The sequence below is a fragment of the Sus scrofa genome, chromosome 2 (assembly GCF_054392235.1).
Source record: "Sus scrofa isolate SSC_HxYL_T2T_F1_AM1 chromosome 2, Sscrofa_HxYL_maternal_Yorkshire_Landrace_v2.0, whole genome shotgun sequence".
NCBI lineage: Eukaryota > Metazoa > Chordata > Mammalia > Artiodactyla > Suidae > Sus > Sus scrofa.
Window position 1 is genome coordinate 30,013,505 of NC_139384.1, and position 21,455 is coordinate 30,034,959.

Genomic DNA, 21,455 nt, shown 5'->3' on the forward strand with positions numbered 1-21,455 from the left:
ATCCGGCACTGCTGCAAGCTGGGGTGTAGGTCACAGGTGCAGCTCAGACTGGGGTTGCCATGGCTGAGGCACAGGCCGGCAACTACAGCTCTGATTCAACACCTAGGCCTGGAACTTCCATATGCCAAAGGTACAGCCATTTTTTTAAAAAGAAGCAAAGGAAGGTACAAGTATTTTCATCTACACAGTGACCCTAGCTTCAGAAATAGTCTACACTAAGCTGTATATAACATTTCTACTTCTATGACCCACTTAAAAAAAAAAAAAAAAAAAAAAAAAAAGATCAGAATAAGAAATTGAGAAGGGTTCATCAAGTCTGAGGCTCTGATCTAAGCTAAGTAGAACAAACCCCTACTTGGGTGTAAATTAAATTTCCTTTACTCCATTTTGGGAGCTGTCAACAATATTTTCCACCTTTAGTCAAATTTAGGGAGTTCCCGTCGTGGCGCAGTGGTTAAATGAATCTGACTAGGAACCATGAGATCACGGGTTTGATCCCTGCCCTTGCTCAGTGGGTTAATGATCCGGCGTTGCCGTGAGCTGTGGTGTAGGTCGCAGACGCGGCTCGGATCCCGCGTGGCCGTGGCTCTGGCGTAGGCCGGTGGCTACAGCTCCAATTCGACCCCTAGCCTGGGAACCTCCATATGCCGCAGGAGTGGCTCAAGAAAAGGCAAAAAGACAAAAAAAAAAAAAAAAAATTAAATTTAGAAAGTAACAACATTAAGTGCATGAAACAGTTATGCATCAAATACTGTTCTAAGCACAAGCCCATAATGATGTAGGCACTATTATCACTGCTATCTGTACAGATTAGACGAGTGACAGCCTCTCCCCACTCCCTCTCCCACCCTTCCTCTACCCTACTGGCTCTGTTTCTCAGGAAAACTCCAACACTTCTCAAGGTAACTCTTTAAAGTCATACAACTATTAAGTATAAGTGGCAGAAATCGGGATTCAAACCAGGCGGTCTGGTTCCAGAATCAGAATTTTTCATCTCTGTACTACACTGCCTCTCATCACATAATAACCGATCTTGTTTATTCATTTCACCAAATCACAGGCTACTTTATGATTCAACGTTGCTATAAGCCTTTCACCAAGTAAGTTTATACTAACTCAGAAAGATATTAATTTTGTGGTCTCAATTTCCAAGAAAGTATTTGACTTTGTTTGTATTTAATTTTTACCCTTTTCCCAAAGGCTTTTGTCACATCAAAAGACGTCTGGGAGAAACACACCACTTTGTTGGATTAAGAGCTGATAGAAAAGCATTCCCAGAGTCCCTGTTGTGGTGTAGCGGTCAACGAATCCGACTAGGAACCATGAGGTTGCGGGTTCGACCCCTGGCCTTGCTCAGTGGGTTAAGGACCCGGCATTGCCATGAGCTATGGTGAAGCTTGCAGATGCGGCTCGGATCCTGTGTTGCTGTGGCTCTGGGGTAGGCTGGTGGCTACAGCTCTGATTAGACCCCTAGCCTGGGACCCTCCATATGCGGGAGTGGCCCTAGAAAAGGCAAAAAGACAAAAAAAAAAAAAAAAAAAAAAAAAAAAAAAAAGCATTCCCTTGTGGCTCAGTATTCATGAGGATGCAGGTTTGACCCCTGGCCTCACAGGGGGTTAAGGATCCAGCATTGATGCGAGCTGTGGCGTAGACCGCAGACGTGGCTCAGATCTGGTGTTGCTGCTGCTGTGGCCTAAGCTGGCAGCTGCATCTCTGATTCGATCCATACCCTGGGAACTTCCATGTGCAACGGGTGCTGCCTTAAAAAAAAGAAAAGAAAAAAAAGCTGACAGAAGAGCAATGTATCAGTTGGCCACACCCCTTAATTTCTCTAATGGAGAAAGTAGTTACCAATTATATAACGAGGCCTCTTTATTTTCTGCTAATGGCATTGTAAGATAATCATCAGGCATAAAGGAATACTTGGAAGACGAATGCCTACTGTGTTTATATACAGTCATTTCTTATTATCTGAAGGGAATCGATCCCAAGACACACACACCAACAAAACATCCCATCCCCACCCCATGGATACCAGAATCCAAAGAGGTTCAAGTCCCTCCTAGTCCACCCTCTGTATCTGCAGATTTAACTAACCTAGGATCTTGACCCTCGGAAGTAGATCATGCAGACAGAAGGGTGATATTTGCATAGGTAATTTTTAAACGAATGACACATCTGTCATAAATGAAACTCGAGCATATTTTAGGTGTTACATGAAACTTTACAGAATTTGAAAGCATCTTAGATGTTAACTGGATCCAATCCTCTCTCCTGGTCGAGAACTTATGAACAATAATGCAAGAACTAAAACTCAGAGAAACAAAATTTTCTGTTTTTTTTTTTTTCTTTTTCTTTTTCTTTTTACTGCTGCACTCTCGGCATATGGAGGTTCCCAGGCTAGGGGTTGAATTGGAGCTTTAGCTACTGGGCTACGCCACCGCCATCGCCATCGCCACGCAGGATCCGAGCTGTGTCCGCAACCTATACCACAGCTCACAGCAACGCCAGATCCTTAACCCACAGAGCAAGGTCAGGGATCACACCTGTGTACTCATGGATGCTAGTCAGATTGTCAACCACTGAGCCACAATGGGAACTCTATGCCCTCCTTTTTAAGATTTCATAAATACACACCATTTTTTACTTACATCTTGGCTTAATGCCATGAAACTCCTTTGTAATTCTTTTGCAAACTCCAAGTTATTTGTAACTTCCTGGTACTTAGATACAGCATCCTAAGATAACAAAAGACAGAAACCAACACAAAATTAATCTTCTTATTAAAAACTGTGAGCGTATTATCTTTAATAAAATATATAATCTTTACCAGTTGATCTTGATTAAGCCTTTCCCCTTTGTTCATTCGTTCCTGGTAATCATCAAGCTTGCCCTATATTAAAAGAAAAAAAATTATATTCCATATTAAAAGTATATACGAGCTTAACCATGCTAAAATAAATATACATAGTCTGCTAAGTTTGTCTCAAATCTTGCCCTAAATATACTTATTACATATACAATGTTTTAGTATATAAAATAACTTAACAGTGAACTAGAAAACGAATTTAAGTACTCCAGCCATGCTAAATGATGGAGTACCAAATATTATATTAAAACCCAATGACAAAACACTGCTTATTCTTTAGGTTTCTCAAAAAAGATGCATCAGATGGCCTAGGCATATGACACGTACCCACACGAGTAAGGGCCACAATTTTATTGGGATCCCACTTAGATCCAAGTGAACCCATCAGACATTTTATTTAGTGTTAAATTTCTGTCCTTTACTCCCCCTGCCAAAGAATTCATGAGTAAGTGGCATAAAAAGAGCGTATTTATCCTGAATAAACACGTGCGCATACTGTCTTTGATGTACCGGATCCATTTTTAGTGGACACAAAATAACTTCAAGCTATCGTATCACCTATAGGCACAGTACATTAGTCAACAGCTTTGCTTTTGTTATTTTCTCACAAATGTAATTAATGTGTAAGAAGTGAGGCAAGGAAATCAAGCTTCTAGTTTAAGGTCATCCCTCCCCACCCCACCCCTATTTTTTTTTTGCTAGGATGAAAACTCCGGAGGTTTCCTAGGCTATTACTACTAGCTAAGAACCTCCCTCCAAAGATACTCAAGTACCAAAGCACAATCAAAAACTCAGTTTTTACAGGTCTGAAGAGAGGGAGTAAGTAGAAATCTAAATTAAGGGGACAAGTTTTTAAATAATCACAATAAGTTACAAACTTACATAGTTTCTTACACTTAGCAATAATAAAATTAATCAAGAAACAAAATACAAGAGTTCCCATCATGGCACAGCAGAATTGAATCCGATTAGGAACCATGAGGTTGCGGGTTCAATCCCTGGTCTTGCTCGGTGGGTTAAGGATCCGGCGTTGCTGTGAGCTGTGGTGTAGGTCGAAGACGCGGCTCTGATCTGCAATTGCTGTGGCTGTGGCACAGGCCAGCAGCTACAGCTCCAATTAGACCCTTAGCGTGGGAACCTCCATATGCCTTGGGTGCAGCCCTAAAAAGACAAAAAAAAAAAGAGACAAAGTAAAGTTCTGACAAAACACATTCAGAGGCACAGAGACAAATTTAAAAGCAATGCTGGAAGCTGTTTTAGGTCAAAAGATCCATTTTCTTTGTACCAGGAACAACAGTCAACTTGCATAACCATTCTACACTAAATTAAAAAGCTTATTGAATTCCTTGGTTATAATGAATATAAATAAAATCACTATAATCACTAAAATATTACAGGATGGTGAAACTAATTTTATTTAGGTGAACTATTTTACACAAACAACAAGCCTCCAACTAAACACATAAAATTCAAGTGTACTGGGTGAAAAAAAAAAAACTCAAGATTTTTACACCAATATAGCAGGCCAAACCGAAGCATAAGAGCTCAACTGCCTCAAACACCCTGAGGATGAACAAAGACAGTTCATTCACTTTTTTAAAAGGGTAGTCCCTTTTCTTCTAAGAAGTAAAAAACTAAGTGCTCTCTTGCGACACAACAGATTAGGGATCTGGTGTTATCACTGCAGCAGCTTGGGTTGTTGCTGTGGCATGGGTTCAATCCCTGGCCAGGGAACTTCCACATGCCATGTGCACAGCCAAAGAAGAAAAAGAGAAGATTTGCTTTTTTTTTTTTTTTTTGTCTTCTTAGGGCCGCACCCACGGCGCAGCAACATGGAGATTCCCAGGCTAGGGTCTTACTGGGGCTACAGCTGCTGGCCTACTGCCAGTGCCACAGCAATGCCAGATCTGAGCCATGTCTGCGACCTATACCACAGCTCATGGCAACGCTGGATCCTTTACCCACTGAGCGAGGCCAGGGGTTGAACCCGAAACCTCAGGGTTCCTAGTCGGATTCGTTTCCACTGTGCCACGACTGGAACTCCAAGATTTGCTTTTAATTATGATTTAGGATGTAATAAGAACATTATAATCTGCTTCCCCTATTTGGATAATAGAAGATATGCAAATAGAAGGGGGGGCCTGGGAGTTTCCTAGTGTCTCAGAAGGTTAAGGATTTGGTGCTGTCACTGCTGTAGCTCTGGTTACTGCTGTGTTGTGGGTTCAATCCCTGGCCTGAAAACTTTTGCGCCACCAGCATGGCCCAAAAAAAGGGGGGAGGTCTTAAAATTTAGGGCTAGTCCAGTTAAAATTCTAGCAACTAGGCAAAGAAAAAAAATTGCTATTAGCTTATATTTGGCATTTATTATCTTCTTTTTTTATGGTATTACACATTTTTCAAGGAAACTGTTGCTAAATCGAGATTATACTTTTTTTTAGGGCCACTCCCTCGGCCTATGGAAGTTCCCAGGCTAGGGGTCCAGTCGACGCCACAGCCATAGCAACTCAGGATCCAAGCCAAGTCTTCAACCTTACCACACCTCATGACAGTGCTGGATCCCCGACCCAATAATTGAACCCACACCCTCATGGATACTAGCTGGATTCATTTCTGCCGAGCCAGAACCAGAACTCCTAAATCAAGATTTAAATACAGGCGTTCCCGTCGAGGCTCAGTGGTTAACGAATCCGACTAGGAACCATGAGGTTGCGGGTTCGATCCCTGGCCTCACTCAGCGGGTTAAGGATCCGGCGTTGCCATGAGCTGTGGTGTAGGTCAAAGACACGCGGCTCAGATCCCACGTTGCTGTGGCTGTGGTGTAGGCCAGCAGCTGTAGTTCTGATTAGACCCCCAGCCTGGGAACCTCCATATGCTGAGGGAGTGGCCCTAGAAATGGCAAAAAGACAAAAAAAAAAAAAAAAAAAGATTTAAATATACACTGAATGTACTATGTATCCCACATGGGATAGTTTTATATAACTAGCTTTATCATTCAATGTCTTGAGAATTTAAAATACATATGCAAATCAAAATGGATGTCAAGTCAAATTCCTAAAAAATGTGTATGTATAAAAATATAGTAAGTTTTTTTTTTAAATGTCAGGAATGATACTGAGTGGTATAATTATAGCTGGAATCTTTTTCCTTAGTTTTGTACACTTAGGATATTCTGCAATGGACATATAGTTTATATAATAAAAATTAAAATCATGTGCTAGATAAAAGACACTAAGATTGTCAGACTTCAGGATACTGTCAGAACTTTAACCTATAGTAATTCTTGAGTATGAATCTGTATTATCCTACAGGTGGACAAGATATCCTATAGGAGAAAAGCTCCAATTCTCTACACAATAAGAAATACAGAATTCATCCAACTCAGAGATCTATGGCAGATTACGTTTTCTAAAGTTAAGTCCCACATATTGTTCTACAATATGACCTTGGCACTTCCTCATTAAGAACTAGTCCAGGAGTTCCCGTCGTGGCGCAGTGGTTAACGAATCCGACTAGGAACCATGAGGTTGCGGGTTCGGTCCCTGCCCTTGCTCGGTGGGTTAACGATCCGGCGTTGCCGTGAGCTGTGGTGTAGGTTGCAGACGCGGCTCGGATCCCGTGTTGCTGTGGCTCTGGCGTAGGCTAGTGGCTACAGCTCCGATTTGACCCCTGGCCTGGGAACCTTCATATGCCGCAGGAGCGGCCCAAAGAAATAGCAAAAAGACAAAAAAAAAAAAAAAAAAAAAAAGAACTAGTCCAACTCTTCTGCCATTCTATGAGTGGGCTTCAACCAACAGAGTACAATAGACATGATCCTGTATGATTTCCATGGCTGAGTCATAACAGCAATGAATCTCTGCCTTCTTTGCTGGTCACCAAACCAAACATGTTTAGAACCCCAAGTCATCACATAAGAAGTCCAATAACCCCGAGACTGCCATGCTATGAGGAAGCTAAGCCATGAAGAGAGGTCTCATGTAAGGTTTCTGGTCAGCAATCCTAGTCTTACTAACCCAGGCATCAGACATATGAGTAAACAAGGCTTAGTCTTCCTAGCCAGGGCCCCAGGCATCATGGAGCAGACACACCAACCTGGCTGCATGCCCTGTCTGAGTCCCTGGGGGGCATCAACTGTGTGCATGACAAAATGAGCTATGTATTGGAATAATCTGTCACACAGCAGTAACTGGAAGAAGATTAAGAGGGAAATGAAAAGGGAAAGCAACTATTATTTGAAACTCAGCTTCAGAGTACACTTCTTCATGGAATATTGTCACCAAAAAGTATGGAAGACCTCTGTGAAGCCAAAATAAAGATCTAGGCATTTTATCAAAGCTCATACATACATCTATTCATTTTGATTTTACATTATTATAACATTGTTTCTAGTTCCTTAATCCATGATCATTCACACTCAGTGTGTTAAATTAACGCATCTTTTTTTTTTCCTTTTCAGTCGTGCTCAAGGCATATGGAAGATCCCTGGACCAGGGACTGAATCCACACCGCAGCTGCAACACCACCATATCTTTAACCCACTGCACCTGGCCAGGGATCAAACCAGCACCTCCACAGAAACAAGCCAGATCACTGTGCCACAGCAGGAACTCCCAAATTAATACAGCTATAGGGACCCAATTTTAAAAATGTAGTTAATCAAATGAATGGAAACTATAGGTCTTTTATGAAACATTTTTCTCACCATAATAAAACAGGAACTTCATCACAGCTTCCACATTTGTTCCACTCTAGCTTTTAACACTTTCCATCCTATTGTTATAAATATCCTACTCCCTGTCCTTGCCCAAGCTTCAGGAAAGCAAGATCCTGGGTCTGGTCAAAGTTCCCAATAAGTCTCTCATTCCAGGAACCTCAAAACTTACTAATAAGGGAGTTCCCATCATGGCTCTGTGGTTAACAAACTTGACTAGTATCCATGAGGACATGGGTTTGATTGTGTCCTCACACAGTGGGTTAAGGACCTGGTGTTGCTGTGCCTGTGGTGTATAGCCAGATTCGACCCATAGCCAGGGAACCTCCATATGCCACAGCTGGGGCCCTAAAAAGACAAAAAAAAAAAAAAAGAAAGAAAACTTACTAATAAGACGGAGTTCCCATTTTGGTGCAGTGGAAACAAATCCGACTAGGAACCATGAGGTTGCAGGTTCGATCCCTGGCCTCGTTCAGTGGGTTAAGGATCTGGTGTTGCCGTGAGCTGTGGTGAGCAGCTGCAGCTGGGATCTAGAGTTGCTGTGGCAGTGGCGTAGGCCAGTAGCTACAGCTCCAATTAGACCCTTAGCCTGGGAACCTACGTGTGCCGCAGATGCAGCCCTAAAAAAGACAAAAGGAAAAAAAAAAAAAAAAAAAAAAAAAACTGCACAATGACAACTAAAAATCTGTTCTATAATAAAGTGTACTAGTTTTTGTTGTTTTGTTTTTTACCAGAATAACACAGGCTCTTCTGGCTGCTTAGACATACAAGACTTTATTACCATGGAATATGAACTGAAAAGACCTCTGTCCACTATTACATATAACCAGATCCCACATAGCAAAGACCCTTTATCGGTCCAGGTCAGTGATAACTCAACATATTGTCCCTAAACCAACAACATTAGCTAGCAACCTGAGAGAAATAAATTATCAGGCACCACCCCAGACCCAGTGAATCAGAAACTCTAAGGGTGGATCCAGCAATCTGTGGTTTATCAAGTCCTCTGGGTGATTCTGATGCATGCTTAAGTTTGAGAAACACTCAAACTTAGGTCAAATACACCCGAATTCCTTTGTAATAGTGAATTCAGTAGAACGCAGAAATAAGGAAGCAGTCTAAATTAAAACATACAAAACGAACTGTGACCCTAGAAACCATTATATGGCAGCCTCAATTTTGAAAATAGATTGCTTACTGGTTCAACTTAAAAAAAAAAACGAAAACTCAGAAAATCTGTTAAATGATAATTTTCTAGACTAACTTATAAATCTATTTACTCTAGTAAATTACTTGCATAAGAAAAGATACACTTATGATCTTAACATTGAAGGGTTACCACCCCCTTTTTTTTAATGGCTGTACCCACAGCATATGGGAAGATCCCGGGCCAGGGACTGAACTTGCACCTCTGTAGTCATGATATGACTCCGCAGTTGCACATGACCCAAGCTGCTGCAGTCGGATTCTTAACGCACTAATGCCACAGCAGGAACCCTGTGACCTTCCTTTATTTATTCATTTTTTTTTTGGGGGGGTCTTTTTAGGGCTGCACCTGCAGCACATGGATGTTTCTGGGTTAAAAGTCGAATAGGAGCTGCAGCTGCTGGCCAAGACCACAGCCACAGCAATGCCAAATCCAAGCCACGTCTGTGACCTACACCGCCGCCGCCGCCGCCGCCGCCGGATCCTTAACCCACTGAGCAAGGCCAGGAAGCAAACCTGAATCCTCATGGATACTAGTCAGGTTCTTAATCCGCTGAGCCACAACGGCAAGTCCCCACCTTACATTCTTAAGTAGTACTTTTTTTTTTTTTTTTTGTCTTTTGTTGTTGTTGTTGTTGCTATTTCTTGGGCCGCTCCCGCGGCATATGGAGGTTCCCAGGCCAGGGGTCGAATTGGAGCTGTAGCCACTAGCCTACGCCAGAGCGACAGCAACGCGGGATCCGAGCCGCGTCTGCAACCTACACCACAGCTCACGGCAACGCCGGATCATTAACCCACTGAGCAAGGGCAGGGACCGAACCTGCAACCTCATGGTTCCTAGTCAGATTCGTTAACCACTGCGCCACGACGGGAACTCCTTAAGTAGTACTTTTATTAAATCTTTAATTTTGAGCCAATGCTCCAGTTTAGAGAACTTTACAATTAAAAGCAGTGGCAAATGCCAAATTTTGTTCTAGAAACAGAAAGCCTCTTAGGCCACTCAACCAGTCTAATTTTCTACTTAAAAAGAAGGTAGCTTGCAATTCCATCTCAATCCAAAATAGCTTTTTAGAGGTAAGGAAAAGGATATGGCATCTGCCCTGGCCCCAATACTACATCTTTCCTAATACCTGAAAAAATAGGCTACTCAGAGACAAAATGACACTATTTTAACTGGCTTCATTCATACTATCATATCCTGTTCAAATGGCTTAATTTAAGTACAAATAGAAACATTATTCATTTGGGGCTAAAATATGCAATATGAACTAAAGCAATATATAAAGGAGTTCCCTCATGGCTCAGCCAGTTAAGGATCCAGCACTGTCACAGCTACGGTTCTGGTTACAGATGTGGCACAGTTCAAACCCTGGCTCGGGAACTTCCACATGCTGAAAGTTTGGCCAAAAAGAGAAAAACATACATAGACAGATAGAAATAAGGACTTACTTGTCAAACTGACAGATGCAACATTAACTCCAACAAAAACAGGGACAAAGACAGATGTAAAGGATCTCAAAAACAGCTTTTTCTTCTTGTTTAAGCTATAACATGGTTCCTAACATAGAGAATGGTAAAGACAAACTGTCAACTACTTATATCATTCACATAAAATGATTAAGTATTTTTTTCTGGAGAAGAGAGCCATTCTTCTATCACTAAGCTATATTCTGCAGAAAGCCTACCACATTCTATGGCCATATCATCCTGAACGTGCTCATTCTCATCTGATGGACTCAAAGCCCATCGCAATACCCATATAACAAAAAACTATCCTTAGACTCTACCTTGAATACCTGTCTTGAAATTCCATTTAGGGTTCCTATCCCAACTACTGAGCATCCTAAATGAATTAAAAATTCATTTCTGGGAGTTCTCGCCGTGGCTCAGTGGTTAACAAATCTGACTAGGAACCATGAGGTTGCGGGTTCAATCCCTGGCCTTGCTCAGTGGGTTAAGGATCTGGCGTTGCCATGAGCTATGGTGTAGGTTGCAGGCATGGCTCCAATCCCGAGTCACTGTGACTCTTGCATAGGCCGGTGGCCACAGCTCCAATCGGATCCCTAGCCTGGGAACCTCCATATGCCATGGCAGCGGCCCAAGAAATGGCAAAAAGACCAAAAAAAAATCCATTTCTATCACCACATATAAGCAAGATAAAGATCGGGCCATTTCCCAGATTACTTAAGAGTCTCTAAAGTGGAACCATGGATTAGAGGTGGGATAAACATTACCCAGGAAATGTCAAAAGACTATATTGTCATGTGGTTCTGAGAAATAATTACCCACAAGTGCTGCCAGTCCCCCTGTATCTCCTGCTTCTTTGCTGCCTATAATAGCTGGCAGTATTCATTACATGACAGACATTAAAATTTAAAGTATCAGGCAGCTGAGTTCCCGTTGTGGCACAGCAGAAACGAATCCAACTAGAAACCAAGAGGTTGCGGGTTCAATCCCTGGCCTTGCTCAGTGGGTTAAGGATCTGGTCTTGCTGTGAGTTGTGGTGTAGGTCGCAGACACAGCTCAGATCTGACATGCTATGGCTATGGTGTAGGTGGGCAGCTGTAGCTCTGATTCTACCCCCAGCCTGGGAACCTTCATATGCTGCAAGTGTGGCCCTAACAAAACAAAACAAAAAACAAAAAAAAAAAGCAAAAATAATAATAATAATAAAGTATCAGGTAGCTAACCCTATCAGAGAGGCACTATTATCAATCCTATTCCACCTAAATGGAAACAGGAAGAAAAGACAAATACCTTGCCTAAGGTCATAAATCTTAGAAAAAATCATTTATGCCTGACAACACTCCCCACTCTATATTCCAGCCATTGCACATTTTCTTTCTGTCCCATGGCTGCTACTTTTCTCCTTTTCTTTGTCCAGAATCACAGTACACCCAGATCTTCCATTTTTCCAAAAGATTTTTTTTTCCTTCACTACCAGTTACTTTACTAAAATGTTTTTTAATTCACTACAGTGCCATGAGGATGCTAGAAGATGAGTGTCCATAATAGTTGTCCTCCAGAGCTCTCCTTCCTTACTGATACATCCAACAAATTCCCTAAATGAATAACTGAAAAACTCTCATTAAAAAGAAATAGCAAAAGAGGCTCCAAAAAGCCAAAAAATTCTTCAACTGGACAACTATAAACAGTCATAACAAGAAAGATAAGGAAGCATCATCTTTAGCTTGACTACCATGTAACTCCTATTCTGAATTAAGGGCATCTCCACATGAGACAGAATACTTAAAAATGAGCCTAAAATAACAAAAGCAGTAGGAACACCTAGCTATATCTTAAATTATTTTACGTCTCCAGGCCAATAAATCACTTCTATAGTACTGAAAGAACCTGCAGAATCTGTAAAATGACAAATGCAAACACAGAAAGACAAGAATTTCTTTTCCTCTCATCTCTTCATAATCTTCAGTGGTCCTTCCAGACATTATTTCAAGTTCCCATTCCCTACATTCTTGTTCTTCACCTAGACATATCAGTTCTGACTTTGCCCACATAGTGGTAGGCAGCTGACTCTGTCTCCAATTCAAATCGAAACTAAGTTGCTAGGAAAATTCACAGAAGACAGGAAAGATAAAAAGAATCTAAAGTTTTTTCAATTTTTAAAAGGAGGGTGGGAAACACATACAGTACAATCCAAAGGTGATCCATTACAGTGCTCTTCAAATGCTGGAAAACCTTTTCATGCAGAAACCTGAGTTGTTTCAAAAAACAAAATAAAGTATTAAACAGTGGCGGCAAGGATGTAACCATAACATCATGAGCTTGTCTAAAAATGAAACAGATTTTCACTAAGAAATAAGGATTCTGCCAGGCCCTAGAAGACTGACTAATGCAAAAGCTCAAAGAACACCTGTCAGGAGTGCAGGAGTTCTGAACACTAAAGGACAGCAGAAGGATGCTAAATTAGATGTTATCCAAGGTCCCACTGCAAGATAATTTTTCAGGAAAACTAACCAGTAGTTTAATTTGACAAGATTTTTGTCCAACTTGGGGGGGGGGACAGAGACAATAATCCTCTAAAAATTCTTTTTCTTTGTGGCTATAATTATGTACTTAAGTCTGAATGAATGGAAGCACCTAACCCTAGCAGGAAAATGAAACATTTTAAAGATTCCCAGCATCACATACTTTGAATTATATTCTTAAAAAATCTAAAGCTTGTGCATTTGAAAAACAAATGTTCATAGATAATCTTAACAAGTATCTTTTGACTTATTAGTTGCTTTACCCAAACTACTCATTAGGATATGCTGGTATAACTGAATGATTTACATACTCTGTTGGGAGTTCAATGTAAAATATAAACATTAAAGCATATAAACAGATACATTAATATATATTTCCATGTTTGGATAAGAGTGTTAAGGGGAATACAATGAAATTTCTAATAACTTCCAATGCAAATGCCAAGAATCATCTGTGTCCTCCTTCCTAAGACCATTAACAAATCTTGCTTACGCTACCTAAATTTTAAAATAAGCGTTTTACTTGCCTACTTAATTCTACGAAAGAAAAGGCACTTCCTGGAGTTCCCGTCGTGGCGCAGCAGAATCAAATCCAACTAGGAAGCATGAGGTTGCGGATTTGATCCCTGACCTTGCTCAGTGGGTTAAGGATCTGGGTTGCCATGAGCTGTGGTGTAGGTGGCAGACGCAGCTCGGATCTGGCACTGCTGTGGCTGTGGCGTAGGCCGGCGGCTACAGCTCCGATTAGGCTCCTAGCCTGGGAACCTCCATATGCCATGGGTGCAGCCCTCAAGAGACCAAAAAGAAAAAGAAGGAAGGAAGGAAGGAAGAAAAGGGGAAGCAAGAGGAGGAAAGCCTTCAGGAAAAATCCCACTACAGTAAAAAGCAGTACAAGTAAACAGCTCTATACAAAAAGCATTTTCCCTATCATGGATTAATCCATTTTAACAATTTTGTTGACGAAGCTACAAATATTTCTATGTAAAGATTTAGTCAAACTAGCAAATGTTTATTTAGCATATTCCACATGCAAGGTACAGTGTGATGTTACTAACAGTCTCTGCCCTCCAGGAACTTACGACCTATTTAGAAAAATACCTGAGGTAAGAACATAAACCAATATAAAATTTCGAGGAAGTGTACAGCCAATGGGTAGCACAGGAAGTTAAAGGAAGCAGACTTCTTAGTTGAGCATGGTCAAGAAGAACACCTTCCCCTTTCTTCAGGAAGTATAATTCTAAACTCTGCTCATTAAAGTCTCTTTCATCTATGTTTTTACACTCATACTCTACTCGCACCACTCATACTGGTATATAGCTTCAGGTAGAAGTAAGATGAGCAAGTCACCCACCTTACAATCCCAACTTTAGCTGACTATCTCTTCTGCCACTCCTCTCATTCTTTTCTACTACATACATATATATTATTCATTTCCCTCCCAAAAAGGAATGAAAAAACATCAAGATGCTTGGAATACAAAAATTAAGATGGAGGAGTTCTTATTGTGGCACAGCAGGAACAAATCCAACTAGTATCCATGAGGATGTAGGTTCGATCCCTGGCCTTGCCCAGTGGGTAGGGGATCTGGTGTTGCCATGAGCCACAGCCCACAATGGAGGTCACACATACTGCCTGGATCCCAAGTTCCTGTGGCTGTGGTGTAGGCCAGCAACTGCAGCTCTGATTAGACCCCTAGCCTGGGAACTTCCATATGCTACGGAAGCAGCCTTAAAAAGCAAAAAAAAAAAAAAAAAAAAGATGGAAAGATAGACACACTTCCTACTTCTACTGGTAATGCTTTCCCCAAATTTGCTACAACAATACCAAGCTAAAAAGAGACTGGTAAATGTACATTTGGGGCTTATCTAAGCATAGAGAGAAACTTTAGAGTTGACACTTAATAGAGTTAATTTCATCACAACAGTATGGCTGTCCCAATGATACCTGATATGATGGGATTTCACCTGTACTGCTAGACTCCAGACTCCAATACCTAGACAGCCTACAAACACAAATTTAACAATGAAACATTAATAAAAGTCTATCAAAGAAAAAAATTAAAAGTTTTTTCTTTTGCTTTGAGCTTTTTTAAAGAGAAGTACTCTAAAATGAAACGATTTGAAGTAGAAGGCTCTACTTGGTTCTACAGGACCAGCTTAAACATGAAAAATTATACTTATGTTGCATAGCATTACAAATTCTAATTACCTCCCTAAACATTACAAGAGACCTTGGAATTCACCCATTTCAACCTGAGTCATTTTACATGAACATCTCAATTTCCTCTTCTGTAAAATGAATTGGAATAAAATTCTAAGATGGCATTAAGCTCTTTAAAAATCTTAAAATCTTTAACAGTATGATAACAAAATTAAGACCATACTGTTGAAAGTTTAACCTTTTTCAAGTACTTATTAATTTTTTTAAAAAATAGGAAGCAGCACTAGGCTAATCCTCACCTAGTTCTAACTGTAAACTAAGAAATTACACAAAAGGATGACAAATTGTACGCTTAATCTCTAAAACTCAAAATGCATTCTGATACAAAAACTTGCTACATTGGAATTATCCTAGAGTAAAATAACATGGCTAGGTTAAAACAATAAATTCTCTTTGTGATACTTAGGATTCTACTTTCATCCCAGAAAAAGGTATTTATGTGAGGTATTCTCTCACATGAGAGAATTCATACCTTTTCCTTTTTAAATTGAAATTTTAAATATTTCTCTATGTCACACAGACACAGAGCACACAGAGACAAAGAGAAACAAATTAAGCATTATAAATACTTTTTTTTGGGACAAGGTGAATGCAAAACATAGTAATCTTGTCCTCTGCATTGCAGAGGAATAGTTCATGCAACCAATGGAGAAATAAACACATCTGAGACTTTACTATCAAGAAAAACTTTAGATGTTAATCCCAAGAAAAGATCCTGCTTATGAAATAATACGGTAATTGTTTCAAAATACTTAAAAGGAATTCTGTATAACAGCTGTAATTGAAGTCTAAATAGAGGCACACTGCTATGCTCTGGAAAAAAATGTCATCCTAACAATAACATCCTTTTTCAGAATAATATTAACTGCAAATATATAAAGAGCAAAAAGACTTTAGAAAGTATGAAAAAGAGAACACTTTGGCTATCATTCCTGATCACATATTGTTTACAAAACTGTCAGGTTGTTTTGTTAGACAACACTGGTTAATCTTTCACCTATCAAAGTCACTACTATCTAAACTTACATTTACAGAGTATAATAATTTTAAATGTTATTTATTAAAACATCCTTTATCCTACATCAAAACATTACAGCTTACCATATGAATGAGTTCTCTTGAGTGTAAGTTAAGATTTGATTTCTAAATATCATCTTGCATAGCCTAGAGCCCAATTCTATACCAAGAAGTGATGAAGAAAACAACAACCACTCAACCAAATCAGTAATCTGATCATTACTTGTACTTTAATCAGTTGAAAGACTGGTAAATGGAGTTTTACACTTGATTCTTTTCATTACAACTGCATTTCTTCTCTCTGGTAAACATTCATGTGGACTTCTTAAGTGCAAATTTCAAAAACCTCCAGGCCACTTAGTTGAATTACATAAGAGGATCATATTTCATCAATGTTAAGCATGCATTCTCACTGAACAGATGCTTAGCTTTCCTCTAATTGCTTCATTTATTAAAAAAATTAACAAATACTTTTGCTTTTTCAATGAAGTACAATAGAAGTATTTCAATTCTCTGTGTTTTACTGTATTACTTAGCAATAATTTTTATCAGAATACTTGATTTTAGAATCAAGGTATTTAGAAAAAAGATATTTTGTCCAGAAGGCGCCTGTGAAAAAGTCAAGACTAAAATACAACTCAAATATAACTTGCTAAACAGACTGAAGTAAAAAGAAATCCAGTTGTAAATAGTATCTTACTTTACCAAGGCTTGCAAAAAGGTTCAAAACTGATTTGTAAAAAGTAAATCCCACTTTAGGTGTATTAGAAATGCTCATTATTGGAGTTCCCATCGTGGCACCGCAGAAACAAATCTGACTAGGAACCATGAGGTTGCAGGTTCGATCCCTGGCCTCGCTCACTGGGTTAAGGACCTGGCGTTGCCATGAGCTGTGGTGTAGGTCACAGACATGGCTCGGATCCTGCATTGCTGTGGCTGTGGAGTAGGCCAGCAGCTGTAGCTCCAGTTCAATCCCTAGCCTGGGAACCTCCATATGCTTCAAGTGCAGCCCTAAAAAGCAAAAAACAAACAAAAAAACCTCATTATTAAAAAATGAGTCATAGTTAACTCCTTTCATACATACAGTAAATCATTTAGATATAGAAAAAATTCAATTTAAACTAGAAATCATATATGCTTAAATTCGAGGAAAATCCAAATGCCTGGAAGTTGCTCAAAAAATAAAACCTATCATTTTTATTAGTAACTAAGTCACAACATCATGCTTCCAACTCAACTATTTAACAAGCAGGTGGCTCAGTCTGAGTTATCAAAAAAGCCCCACTAAACTGTAATTTACCTTTCTGCTACCTAGCAGCCAGATACTGAGAAGACAAAAAGATATGAAATACATGTGTTACTTTGTATCATTTGTTAAATCTCCATCATTAAAAGGGAATTTTCAGTACTTACTACTTAGCCTATAACCTCTGTAATAATAATTATATCACTTTCTCCCCTAAAATTGTGGGGGGAGGGGTAGGCAATGTATAGTAATACAAACCTATACACATGAATGGCTTGTCATGGCTTAGGCAACTTAAAGGGTTTATAGACTTGACTTCTTTTTCAGGTACACTTGGACACTAGAATGTAAAAATTACCTCACAACTGAGTCAGCTGGTAACCAGTGTCTAATGCTATGTTATAAATATTTTCAACAATCATTTTTCAGTCATTAAAATATAAATATCTATATTAAGATGTCTACACTTAAAATACATCATCATTAATATTTATCTTCTGATTCCTATTCTAGAAGAAAACACATATGTCTTAGGAATTCTGAAAATTCAACTATGTAAGTATCAACAGATTGAAAGGATTATCCATTGCCTTAAGAGCCTTTTAAAAGGTGCCTAAGTCTCAATTTCAAATAGAGCAGCAAAAACTAAATCAGATGGCAGACTCGAGATACTGGTCTTGGGCATGCTTCTCCTATTACACATTTGAACATAGCTACTTTGCAATTAAAATACTTTTGTTGCTTGTTAATACTGATAAATCTATTATTTCATTTATAATAAACCATACTTGTTTAATCAAAATAAAGGATAAGCCAAAGGTAGAAATCCACGATTAGTGCATCTCTTAGCCTCAAATAAAATTCAAGTGAAATCCCAAATATAGGACCTGAGACAGAATTAACAACTCTAAAAACGTTTTAAAACTCCCCCCAAAATGTAAAATAAATTAATAATAAGCAATTAAAGTAATGAAGGCCTAAATATCATCAGTTTTCTTCACACAGCCCAAATTTTAGCCAAGTAGTTACTATTTCAACATCTTAAGTAACACTACTGGATGAATGAAAAACATTTTTAAACGACTTATTCAACACTCAAGATGTTAGAATAAATGTTTTACTAGAGGCAGATAAACAGAAGCTATTAAAGGAGTTATTTTTAAGGTAAAAGGCAAAAGTTTGCGTAATAATCATAGATGTTAGTTACCTCATTTTTTTTTTTAAACTACTGATTTGTTTTCCCTTCCCACCTCCAATGTTGAATTATTCACTTCTGCCAAGACCCTTTCTCTACACATACACAAACACACACACACAGGGGCGCGCACACACGTGTCCCTCTAAACAGAGCTGGCACAGTCATGCGCCGAAAGCATAAAACAAAAGGCCAACTTGAAGATAAACCTCACTGTGTGACCCAGAACGGCTAAATATCGAATCCAAAAATTTGTGGGTGTGACTCGATTTTTTTTTTTTTTTTTGGAGAGGAGGTGTGGGAGGCCAGTCGGGGCGGCTGCCGGGTCTCTGCCCTCCCCCTCTGCTTTCGCTTTGTGCTCACAATGCAGCTCCTGTAAAGCGCTTCCCTCTCCCCGTAGCCGCCGCCATGTTAGACGCGCTCTCCATGTGCCCAGAGACCTAGCGATCCCCTCCGTCCAACCCAGACCCCCCCCTCCCCCGCGACTAACGAATCTCGATCGGTGCAGCCTCCCTCCCATCCTTCTTTATAGAGTCCCCGAGGGACAAAAAGCCGCCGCAGACAATCTTCTCGGGATCGAGTTGAGCGTGAGGTTCGGGGGGGGGGACCTAGACAATTGAAACAAAGAAGGAAACGTAGGGGCGCCCGTGAGATGGGGGCGAGGGAACAAGTCGAAGGCTCCTAGAGGGGAGCCTGAGGAAGAAGCGAGTCTAGTTTAAGATCTAAAAACACTTCCCTTGCGAGGGAGGAGAGGGGCCACTGCGCAAGCCTCAAGTACACGGTAACGGGGCGGACGAGCCCCTAGGCTATAGGACGTAGGACAACCCAACTCCACGAGGCAGTCGGTTGGGCCTGAGCCCTCCCCACAGAGAGTCCTCATTTCCCCCGCTGACCCCCGCGGATCCAGCCTCGGCCACGAAGACAAGGACACCACACACACACACACACACACACACACACACACACACACACACACGGCGATCGGACAGGCCCCCACCCCTACACATCGCACTCCCAAAGGCCAACAGCCTGGCCCCCGGCAAGAGCAGAGTAATAAGGAGCCCGGGGGCCAGCGCCACGTCCGGGTCAGGTGACAAGCACCTCCCCGCGGAGCCCGTTTTCTGGGCACGAAGCTCCACTTCCAGCGGGGAGACGGGGCGTGGGGGGTGGGGACCGGGAGGAAGGGAAGCGCCCGAGACGCGGAGCGTGAAGGCTACAGCAGTCAGGGTCAGCATCCAACCCTCTCTTCCCCGCCAACTCCGGGCACCTTTTTCTTCTCCAGGTTCCGAAGTTTCTTGTCGATCACCCCGAGAATCTGCTTCATGGCCTCGGTCTGGACAGCGCCGGTGCCGGTCGCGGGGTGCTGAGAAGCCGGCGCGGCGGCCCCGGCTCCCGCCGCCGCCTCACTCCCGGAGGAACCCGACGGGGGTGGCGGTCCGGACGACTTGCTGCCGCTTCCGCTGTGGCTGGTGGCCGAGGGCATCTTGAGACCGTGAGGGGAGAGAAGAAAAAGCGGGAGGAAGGACAAGAGCGGCGAGTCAGGCGGCGGACGGGGCGAGACGCGGGACAAAACGCGCAGCGGGCGGGAGCCTGCGAGAGCGGTGGGGGTGGGGACGGGGCCGGCGCGCGCGCGCCGCCGGGGCAGGAAGGGGCCGCGGGCGCGCGCGCGACCCGCCAGCGGGGCGCCCGGCCGGGCCTCGCGCCGCCCCCCGCCCCTCCCCCGCGCCGGCCGCCGGCTCGGCCTACCTGCCCCGGGGCACCGAGGCTCGCGCCGGGGGCGGGGCCTCGCAGCGCCGGCCGCCAACGGCCAGTGCAACGGTCCCCGCAGGGAAGGGACAGCCCTCGCCGCCCTGCGAGGACGGGAGGGAAGAGAGCGATCGGGGCTGAGAGGCGGAGAAGGGTGGAGAAGGGCACTGGAAATGACCAGGGCGGGTGGGGTGACTTGAGGAGCAAGCCCCTCGCGAAAGTCCAGCTAGTCCGGAGGTAAAGGACACTCGGGGCAGCGGCCCTCTTCCCCTTCAGCGCCTCAGTCCGGGGTGGCGCTCACCGTGCGCGCGCGGAGGCCGCTGGAGATCCCGAGGGGGCGGCTGAAGGGGCAAGGGTGGCGGTGCGTTCTGGGCAGTGTCGTGCGCTCCGTGGGCGCAGGCCGCTTCGCCCTTTCCCCGCTGCACCGAGAGCCGCTGCTAGTGAGGCGGAGAGCTGGGAGCGGGAGGGACTTAGGCAGCCAACCCTCTGGGGCGGAGGGGGCGGGAGAAGCGGCGGGCGGGGGCCTTCGCTGCCGCTCGGGCTGCCCGGCGCGAACGCCTGCGGGGAAGGGCCTGCCCAGCCTCCCGCCACCCCTGCCCAAGACCCTAGCCTGGGGGCTGGCCACTCAGCCCAGGTCGGAACAGCCTCTGAGAGGCTGCCGGAGCAGTGCCTTGAGTTTTGAGCGAAATCAAAGCTAGGGTCCTTCAGGCGAAGTCGCTTGACGTCCAAACAGGGACAATAGGTGTCAAGCAGCTGGATCTGGAGCTGGCGACTGCCGGGCGAGGAGCCCTTATTTGGTGGGGGTTGGGGGGGGGAGCAAAGGTTTCTGCAAGTAAGGGGTGTGTGGGGTGGGTGGTGCAATCCCAGCTTCTAGAATTCCTTCTGTACGGCGAGCAAGCAAACTCCCACACCCCCAAAATGTCTAAGGACAAGTTGCGGCTTCCCCTACAAAACAATCTCTCAGTAACCCAGGAGTTCTGTGTAAACGCGTTAGAAAGGAGCAAGATGGATGTTTGGGTTTGGGTGGTTTTGTTTGTTTTTGTCTTAAAACTCTGGACTCGTCATGTTTAAAATTATCTTCAGCTACCTTAAGATGACAGGTACCTAAGAGGCCTGAGTATTACGAATCAGATTTTTTTTTCCTTTTAAATTTACCTAAAACTTAAGATGTTAAATGAAACACAGTTTTTTTTTTTTTATCTGCTCCAAGAGAATTATTCCAGCATTGTAATAAGGCTATGGAGAATGAACAAAAAGCA

General features: G+C 42.5%; 1 protein-coding gene across 2 annotated transcripts in view; it reads right to left on the reverse strand.

Annotated features, from left to right (window-relative positions):
* Positions 1 to 20,651, reverse strand: part of CAPRIN1 (cell cycle associated protein 1) — a 43,612-nt gene extending 22,961 nt beyond the window's left edge. For both annotated transcript variants that reach the window (XM_005661021.4, XM_085011510.1), the window contains exons 1-4: positions 20,498 to 20,651; positions 19,718 to 19,933; positions 2,831 to 2,893; positions 2,652 to 2,738 (exon numbers count right to left, since the gene is read on the reverse strand). In XM_005661021.4, the coding sequence (XP_005661078.1) occupies positions 2,652 to 2,738; positions 2,831 to 2,893; positions 19,718 to 19,933 (366 nt within the window). In that variant the 5' untranslated portion in view covers positions 20,498 to 20,651. The remainder of the gene's footprint in view (positions 1 to 2,651; positions 2,739 to 2,830; positions 2,894 to 19,717; positions 19,934 to 20,497) is intronic.
* Between the last annotated feature and the right edge of the window lie 804 nt (positions 20,652 to 21,455).